At 42.5% G+C, this 10,078-nt stretch overlaps 1 protein-coding gene across 6 annotated transcripts in view; it reads right to left on the reverse strand.

Annotated features, from left to right (window-relative positions):
- Positions 1-46: 46 nt before the first annotated feature.
- Positions 47-10,078, reverse strand: part of sowah (ankyrin repeat domain family member sosondowah) — a 107,428-nt gene continuing 97,396 nt past the window's right edge. For 3 of the 6 annotated variants that reach the window (XM_018024970.2, XM_026813657.1, XM_018024968.2), the window contains 6 exons: positions 6,208-6,280; positions 5,877-5,969; positions 4,260-4,349; positions 2,370-2,396; positions 1,365-1,519; positions 47-921 (listed from right to left, as the gene is read on the reverse strand). In XM_018024970.2, coding sequence (XP_017880459.2) covers positions 637-921; positions 1,365-1,519; positions 2,370-2,396; positions 4,260-4,349; positions 5,877-5,969; positions 6,208-6,280 — 723 coding nt within the window. In that variant the 3' untranslated portion in view covers positions 47-636. Of the gene's footprint in view, positions 922-1,364; positions 1,520-2,369; positions 2,397-4,195; positions 4,221-4,259; positions 4,350-5,876; positions 5,970-6,207; positions 6,281-10,078 lie in introns of all 6 variants that reach the window. The other 3 variants (XM_026813658.1, XM_018024969.2, XR_003389208.1) reach the window with 2 other exon arrangements.

Consider the following 10,078-nt stretch of genomic DNA (forward strand, 5'->3'; position numbering starts at 1 on the left):
AGTTCGTAGATATATTAATAGAATATGGTTAATTGCTTATTATTTATTACTTCAAATAATTATTTATACAATTTGCTTGGGATATTTTATAGTTCAATAATTAATGTATTTCTTTATAGCATGTAAATTACAATACTTTACTCCTAATTTAGAATTAGATAAATATTTACATCGACTTATTCGTATTCTTAAATGGAATAATTATATTATACAAAAATCTGTGTGCATAGAAACCGCGATGTACCCTGTGTGCATAGAAAAATTTAGATCGTATACGTTTAGAAAAGAATATGTAGATACTAGATTTGAGTATAAACAGCATCGTCAAACCTAAAGCTCTCATTATCAGACATTACATAAATAAGGCACTTATAGAAATGACAGTAATAATTATAACAGAGAGCACAACATTTGGCAATAGGGCAAGCATCATTCGTACACCCATTGTTAGAATATTTCTTAAGTCCTTCCATTCGCATCAATTTCTTAAATTAACTCTATTCGAATCTGTACTATTACATCATTTTTCCCCATCAAATGATATACCTCCAATTTCTGTTTTCTCATTTTGGAAAGGACTAAAGACAAAATACACAATTATACAGCGGAGCTTTTGTTCCTATTTTTAAGGACGTTTTAAAGTTGCGCGGATCCTATCCATGCGGAATCGAAACCGCACGCCGTATCCGAATCCGAGTCGTTGCTTTGTTGGGTCCTGGACACGGCGGAACTGACAGCCGTCGTGGACGTTGGTCGACGATGTATCGACTGACTTGTCCGGGAAACCTTGCCCTGGAGCAGCGGAGTACTCGGCTGACTAGCAGCTTCGTGATCCCGTGACGAGCTAAAATCCTGCATTCGTCGGCTCCTCATTTTCTTAATAGGCGCGTATTTTGGTGGTGGCATCATCTTCTGGTCCAACTTAACATAAATCGGAAGTTTAGTTTCGAAGAAAAGTCAGGTATCTTCCAGACGAATATTATAGCGGTTTCGAGTTTTATATTAATTATTGATATAATTATTATTAATGAGAATCTCAAATGAAAACATTACGGAAATGACTATTCGTCAAACAAGATAAATGAGTAGTGAGTAACTCTTTCGAATTAAAAAGTATGCTTGTGGTTCGGATCGGTGTTCGGAAGAGCGCGAGCAGCTAGTTTTTATAATTTCGACTCTGTCCGCGGGTAGCGAGCGTTAATATTAAAAGAGCTTGCGATTCCTCGCATACAATATTCATCGGGTAGGATATTACTCGTCCAGGGGTTGAATAATTATAGAGGGTTAAACAGAGAGAAGAGGCCCGGCGACGGGGCCAGTTTTCGAGAACGCGGATAGATCGTTCCCGTCTCTTTCTCCTTTACCTGCACATTATCCGCCGATCCCCAGCTCTTGTGCATCTTCTCGTGGTTGCTGCTGCCGCTGTTAGTTGCCACACCCAGGAACTGGCTGAACGCTTCCGTCGTACGTTTCACGCGTACGTTCAGCGAGCCAATACGCAGGAAACCAAGATCTTTCTCTGCGTAGTTCAATCAATGATCGTGTTACCGTGTTGCAATTGCAATCCATCACGCTAAACGTTGTTTCTCGCGAGCAACGCAGCCTCTCTGCTGTGCGTGCCTTAGTCGTGAGTCTTTTTTTAAATCGAGTGCACGGACGAGTGTTCGTGGGCTACCGGCGCTGCTAACGGAGCAACCGAGCCCCGTTGCTCTTTCGCATTCGTTGCTCCACTAGATCCGATTCGTATCGCATGCATCTAATAACGAGACGAGGCTGGGAACGACTAGAGAATCGAGGCTACCATCTAACAGTCTAGACTGTTTAGAATCTCTAGAGGGAAAAGTTGCCGTTGCTTGGGTAAGGGAAGTTTTAGTTTCAGCGATACTTGTTAAAAACAGAGGGTGCTATAGATTTTATAATCTCAGGTACGGGAATTTTAATATTCTAGATTTTAAGGAGTTGCAGCTAAGATAAGGGTTTTGACTAATTGATGAGAAAATTGATAGAGGACATCATGAATCGTACTGTGGCAACAAATTATTCCTATTCAGTCTCAGGAGTCTAGGCCAACTTTTTCAATTGCATTATGAAATTCCTGAGTTAGTCCTGAGAAAATCCATAGATATTGGGAACACTACGGTAATACACCAATTATTCTTTTTGCGCGTTATCGCACATTCGAAGAACTATAGCGGATAGAAATAAAGTTTATACGCTGCAGAAACAACTAAAACTACTCTAAACATTCTCTATAGTACTATTACTATTACTTCTACTACTACTACTACTACTACTGCCCGTCGCATGCACTATTTCAATTGTATTAGCTCCATTTAATTAATGATCGTTCCATGCGGATTATTTCTTACCTGCATGCTTTTTCCTTGCTTTTATTTCTGAAATAAAATAGAAAATCATTTGAAACTGTCTCGCTCAAGTCGCAACGTGCGATCGCCGGAACGTAGGAGTTTAATTGTTAGGAACAGTTATTGGGAAGAACGTATTAAACGAAATTAGCCACTGTAGTTAGCGAGACACGTGAGCAAACGTTTTGTTACCACGACAGCTTTCGCTCTATTCGCAGCTAGAATAAGAGAGAATTGACGAGTAATATTCGATGCTCAATAAAATGCTTAAAAGATTTTAATTCCGACATTTTATTGTAATTTTTTGTTATCAAAGTTTACTGAGCATCAATCAAGAAATACTTTTGACGTAAAATCGAGACATTTGATGAGTCATCCGATAAGATAGAGTTAATCTAATTAAAAAAGTAACTCGTTTTATTCCTTGTTCGTGAATGACGAAGTCGCGAGAAATCGGTCGTCTATCGCGGTGTCAGATGGGGTATCAGATGGGAGATTTAGGGTTGAGTGAACTTTTAGAGGGATCAGTGCGCGACGGAACGTGCAACAAAGTGATTTCTGTTATTGACAAAGACCGTTTTCAATTGCCGAATCACAATTGGCCACGGCGCGGACCGCGGGCGAGTCCCGAGGACGAATAGACAGATCTAATTGTAAGTACGTACAACGAGATTGGTAAAAATTCTCATGCTTCCGTGTAAATACGCATGCTTTATTATCACGCGTGTAACAGTGACAACAAAGAAAACACCGGCGATTGTTGTTAGCCGACGATGTGAAACGCAGAGTCTGCTCTGGAAACTTTGGCTTTCCTTCGCGTCTCCGTCTCGTTTACGCCGGCTCACGCGATCGACAGAGTGCATAAACATGTAAATCGTCCGCGATAACGATCGTGGAACATAAAGAAAACATTCACATCGCCGGCCCGCTGGGTTAAAGTCACACACAATTTCTACGGTGCCAGGTTCGTTTTCAAGTATGTAAGTATGTACTACTGCCACTTCGACTGATCGTTTTTATACGTTTCGTTCGAATGACTAATCGTATTCGGAGCGAGTCGAACTATTCCGATCGATCTGCAAATAATTTATTTAATCCTGTCTGGCACGAGCACGCGTGTTCCACGCGTCACGCCTCGAGCGTATCAAATAGCACGTATAAGAGTACCATCGTTCAAGTTTCATAACTTTCAAGCGTATTCTCGTTTAAGCGCAACGTTAAACAAACACGATAAAACATGATATCTCGACGCGATCACAACAAGTTTTATATACCAGGTCACAAAAACGAAGCTAGGTCTGAGAACGTCATAAAATCGTGGTGTATAATTCGCTCATAGATAAAACAGTCAACAATCACGAGTACCGAACGTGTACACAATTCTTTTGGAACGTCAGGAATAAACGGGTCCACAGAAATTTTAATTACAATCAATCGAAATCAATCAAAAGAAAAAAGAAAAATAGCAAATCGACTTCCTCGGCTGAGGGGTTCGCGACAAAAACCCGTTCCATTTTCGTCTGAAGATTTCAATTATTTAAATAACAGATTCAATACATTTGATATTTTCTATAGGATTTCGTAAACTACGAAGTTGCAGATTTATTGATTTGTTTCTGACTAGAGTTGCTTTTGTCACGAGCCTCTTGACGTCTCATCGTTTTGCAGACTCGCCAGTATTAAAGGTGGACCCGTGAATTCCCCGTGCAAATACTCACGTCAGCGTGGACAAAAAGTGACAGTTCATACGTTACTCTAAAGGTGCGGCTACTTTAATCTTGCGACACAAGCGCTTTACTACTTTAGCAGAGGTGTGCTTCTGAACTTGCCTGAGCGTAGCGGCAGCAGTAATCCCTACAACAGAAGAATACTTCCAGAGCCCCGAATACTCACCGAGAACAGAGGACAGAGGAGGACAGAGCCCGAAACACCATATCCTGCCGTCTATTTTCAATCGCATTGTCATCCTCACACGGAATACACCTGTACACCTTTTTTTATACTTGATTCGTCTGAAGGAGAAGGAACGCTTTACGAATTAAGCCGAGAATGCATGCGCCAGATAATGTGGAGATCAACCGAAGCAGTGGAGCGAAAAATAATGAAGGTTCGGTGATTTGGAAAGCGATGAGTGGAAGATTAAAGAATTCTTGTACAAGAAATAAGGCAGATATCAATCAGAGGTAAAATCGACGGAGAAATAAAAAAAAAACTGTGGCAACTATTCAAGCACCCCTTTCTAAAAATCCTTACTCCGCATTGTCAATGTTGTAATGTTTCTGTTCACAAAGGGAGAAGGATTTTTCTATGCTTCGATAAGGCGTGAGAATATTACGAGATGTATTAAAAGAAAATGATCCGGACATGTGATTTCAATTTTATGTAACTAAGGGAATGTAATTATTTGCAATATCGAAAAAGGAACGGTGAAGGCACACTTGTCGATGTTCACGGGCAAGTTAATGCCTCGTGTAGATTAGTCGCGACAGCATGCTACTTCTAAAAGGAAAAATGTATGGAGACTAGGAAGCAAACGGCGTCGAGACACGACAGGCGAGTTCCTCGGTAGTATGGTCATCATGCATGCGATCAAAAAAAGATAGCTGATAATGAAAATAAAAGGCGAGTAAGATCGAGGCTGAACCAGAGCCAAGCGTATGAAAGCGGTGCAAACTGCGGTGTACTTGCTACGGAAACTTGTAATTGCTCTATCACAGCGATTTCGCATTCGTATTTCATTACACTGTGTCTCATCCGATATGGAGTCAACTGAGAATCGTTAACTACTTCGAATCAATTCGATGAATCGTGAAAAAGAAATTTTAAATAATTGGCGAATTAATTTTTAAAAACACGCGCACCACGGACTGAAAGCGTGGACTTTAAATTCATTGACGTAATACTGTAATGAGTATTAAAAGTGAACGAGAGTCCGCCGCGTTGTAATGGCGCGATGCTTCCAGTCCACGGTGTACGCGATTTCGATATAACGAGGACGATTTAATTAAATCGGCAGAAAGGTGGTGGTCTTTTTAAAATACAATTTAAGCGATGGGGGATCCTGCGTTATGGGGGTATAACGCTTTCTCCTCGATTCCGACCGCTCGCCTTTTAACGTCCCGCACGTTCGGGCGACAATAGCATCTGGTTATTGAGACTCGATATTAATACGAATTTAATATACTACCGGTCGTATCGATTTAATCATGACAAGAAAACGATAGAAAACGATTGAACAAAACAATAATAGCAACAGGACGTAATTTATTTGACGATTTACTTAAGCGTTACCGATATATCCTCCTTTGTGCAACTATTATGAAACATTGACGTGTCTCATTTACAGAGCTCGTCGATAACATCGCTCGATCGTCCGCCCTGATAGCGGTTGCATTTACGACTCGATTATCGCGGCTCAAGGCAGCTGATCAATATCGTTCATCATCTTTTAACGCTTTCCTTGTTTTTCTCTCCTCGATTTTCGTTTGTTGAAGCAAGAGCGATACTTACTGCGAAAGGTGTCGTGACTGACAGCGGCCTCCTGAGAGACCAAGTACTGTCTGGCCTTCTTTCCACTGTAGTCGCGTACCTCTTGGTTAGCACCTGTGAAATATTCCGTGAAATCGACGAGATCTTTTAACGGTTGGATTAGGCGCGGCCGTACATATGAATTTAATTATGTTACAAGCTGATTAAGACTACTATCGGTCTTTGACTTCAACTGACGCAATTTTGTAACTAAGTTGGTACGCTCAGAGTTTTAATTGAATGCGAGAAAAAAACTAGATAAGGACATGCAGACCGATGTAACGCAAGTTTAAAATTCATAAGGATAATTTACCATAAACCTGGACCAACAGATTGAAGATATTCTCATGGTCGAACTGCATAGCGATGTGCAACGGCGTATACCCCTGCGGAAAGTCAAATTATGAATCAACGTTTAGATCTCGTATTCATATTTTCCATACAAGCGAAACAACGTATTGAGGATCCGGTCCGTATGAGTGAAGGAAAATTCGCGCAAAGGAATTGCGGGAAAAACGAGCGTCTTTGTTGCCGCGTTATCGCGTCGCGTCACGGTGATTTTTTTCTTCCGAGGGGAAGCGACGCTGTGGAAAATACGTGGAAAAATCGTCGCGCGGGTGGGGGCGAAAAGTGGCCGCAGGAGACAATGAGGAATTAATGACGCGGCAGCGTTATGAATATCACTCGGAGCGTGCGAATTCACATTTCCGCGGGGCAACAATATTATCTCCAGTGCGTGCACCAGGGCATCGGGGAGGGAGAGAGCCAGATTGAAACGCGATGCCGAAGAAAACGAACCTTTGCGTGCGACGGATAGATCGGTGAACTTTCCGACTTCTTTCATCCGGCTTGTTGCGCTCACTGTAAAATCCTTACGTGGATTCAAAATGGAACGACGAAAACATAAATTCTCTGTTAAACTTTCGAGTAATTAATTCAAATCGATAAAACTTTTTATTAATTATTAGAGTTATTATTAGAGTAAATAATCGAGGATTCAAGAGACAGATTGCGATCCAGGTGATTAATCTACCACGAATAACGAGATTCTTCGCACTTACATCACGACAAAAAGACCCAGCGATTACTCTCTACTTATCACAATAAGCATCTCATTAACGGGAAAAAAAGGTTTCGAACAAAAGCTACTATTACGTCCGTCACTAGGATTACACCATTCCTGTGACAATGCAATCCCTCATCGCGCTCTAATAATACGTTCTGCCTTGTCCTCGTCACGGCAATGGATCCCGATATACGGGCGACACGCAATTATGTGAACGATATGAAACAAACGTCTTCCCTTACCTATACGCGATACACGCTGTCAACCAAAGGTACGAAACACCTGACATCGTTTATTCTGCCATTGATCAGCGTATCTTCATTATTAGTCTCACCCTGCTTTCATTTTTCAACTTAATTAAACAACCAAACTAAATTAAGTCTTTGTACAAGATTATTCATGAAGCAGATATATTCGTTCCGATTACGGATTTTCATGCAAAAGAAAATATTTATAACATTTATAAAATTTATAAAATTAAGTTCAAATAGGAATTTGTTCTACTATATTTTTTGCAGGTATACTTTTTATATAAATACATGGAATCTATAATTTATATATGTATAGTGGTCATATAAATCGCCTTTGTTCGATACGAGGAACGGATTTAGCTTGTAACACGTGGTTCGTGTTTGTACGGAGTAAAAAGTTTCGTGTACGTGTGCGAAATGACGCGTAAAGTGGAATCGATGAATGCACGAAATCGTGTCGCGTTGAAGAAAACATCACGGCGACGTTATCTGGCAATTAGTATCGCGCGGAGGGCGGCGTGCGGCAGGTGAGAGGGCGACCGGACTTTTCCTCCTCGGTCGCGGCAGGAAGCAGCTGCCTCTTCTGCTCTGGCGCTCGTTCGCATTTACAAAGATATTAACAATACGAAAACGAGAGATCGAGAGGTCGATCGGCAACGAGCACCGTTTGACTAATGCGTGCCGGTATCGAGATAGCCGAGCGCACGCATCCAATAACGCCTATAAAATTAATAATTCAGCAGCTCTGCCCTTAAGATTCGGATCTTTCGAATAATTTAGCAGCTGGACAACGGAAGTACCTGCGAGGAAAGCGAGAAGATGAATGCTCCAGAATTTTCATGCCTTGGTAACCAAGTTTTATTTTAAAATAGAGATTCCAGAGCTGTCGTCGTCTGACACGGAGAGTCCATGCAACGGGCAGTTAAAACTGCGAGTTCTGCTCAATAGATTTCACAAAGCAACGAAGAGTATTTCTGAGTTACAAGAGAAGCGGGACGACTAAAAAATTGAATCGACTCTTAAACGCGTCACCATAAGCACAACGCCCCGCAGTTTCAATATCGCATTCGGCGATAAACATAGTGACAAATGCGTCGAAACCGCGATTATAGGCCAGAGCTGTGCCCCTTCGAAAGGGGTCTGGCGCTCCCGAACTCGGCGGGATTGAGACCGGAGAGAGAAAGAGTTATTCAGGGAGCATCGGTTCTAATTTATTTCACTTTAAAGTCCCCACGTATAGGTGGGCAAAATGCGAGCGCGGGAATAGGAAATGGCACGTATATGGGGTGGCTTGGAGTCACCCTTCTCCCTGACTCCAATAGCGTGCGACACGTGTGTCCTCGCGACAAGTGGCGCGACACCCTCTCTCTACCCTCTTCACGCATGCCCACTCTCTTTCTATCTTCCTCACCCTTTTCTATATATCCGCGACCCTCGCCCCTACCCTTTCCATCCGCGCTCTTCTCTTTATACTTTTGACAATATTTTAAAGTAGCATTGTCCCGACACGCGGAGTCACCGAGTCTCGAGACAATATCGCGTCGTCACCAGCCCCATTCTCACCCCGCGAACCCTATTTCCCTTCCGAAACCCCCGAACCCACCCTCTCGCCGTACCGGTTTTTCTCCAGGATTCTTCCTCGCGCTCCCGTATCCCTTCGGAGGGCGAGTTCTTATCCACCGGCAACCTTCGGGAAACGGGACATCTGCCGGCCACCAATATCACGCACGCGTATATCACCGTTGAGGATTTTTCAATTTTAATATTTTTCCAACATCGAGCCGAGCCGTTTACGAGCAGCTAAATCATAACGGCCCGTCCCGAACGGCCGAGATTCCGACATTTTGTATTTCGACACCCCCGGATATTAGATTGGTTCTCTTATAATGCCGATCCTACTGTCTTTCCTCTCCGCTGTTCCTCCCTTAGCAACATTTTACTATTCCATATCCTTCGTCGATTACAAATAATATACAGTCGAATTTGTGTTAGCGTTCTGCACAGTGTCTGACTATCAAGTTGTATTAATAATTTCCACTACTGTACTTTATATATTCTATTTTAATTGTTTATTAACAATAATTATTATCGAATCCAAATCTTCCCTTGCGAATACAAATGCGTATGAGCACGGATTCAATAACTCTGTTTAAAAATTTTCAATTCCTACTTTCGGGACGCGTTTGAAACGAGTCACCCGGTGTGCGCGACAGATTCGTGCAGCGTCTCGAGGGTCTACCGGCGGGATCGGCATTGTCGTTGGGTTGTCGTACGCCCGGCAAGGATGCAGGCGCCACACGGGCGGCTTACGGTCCCCACGGAGGAACGGGGCACTGCTTTTTTGCCGGGATTAAATGCGAACCGATGCCGCGATAAGACGTAGAAAACTGTGCTGGAAGCGGTACCGGTGACAGATTACGCTCGTGACTCCGATCCGCCTGTTCGCCACGTACCCAGCGACGTTCTAATAAACGTCTGACCAATGGCAATGAATTGATAAACGATTGACAACGATTCATTTGAGAACTAAAATTTTTACTGTTACGATATTTCGGGTTCAATCGGTGTTTGTACTTTAAGCCAATAGAATAGTCAGTGGATTTCTGAATGGGGTACTGAATGAAACGATGCGTGATTATTGAAGGAATAGTTTCACCGAAAAGAGCAAATCGTTCGCGAGTGAAAAAAATTGAACAAAATTCCTTCGGTTGGAAACAGTTGGGAATACGGATCGAGTCGGATATTACACGGTGTAAAATGCGAAGCGAAGGATATGCGACTTAGGGAGAGCGAGGGATTCTCTCGTTCACTGCGCGTTTTTCCCTCTTTTTCGTTTGCCGGGGCATTAAGCGAGCGGAGAGTGAGGC

This window comes from Ceratina calcarata, unplaced genomic scaffold (assembly GCF_001652005.2).
Source record: "Ceratina calcarata isolate Rehan_Ccalc_2016 unplaced genomic scaffold, ASM165200v1 scaffold35, whole genome shotgun sequence".
Lineage (NCBI taxonomy): Eukaryota > Metazoa > Arthropoda > Insecta > Hymenoptera > Apidae > Ceratina > Ceratina calcarata.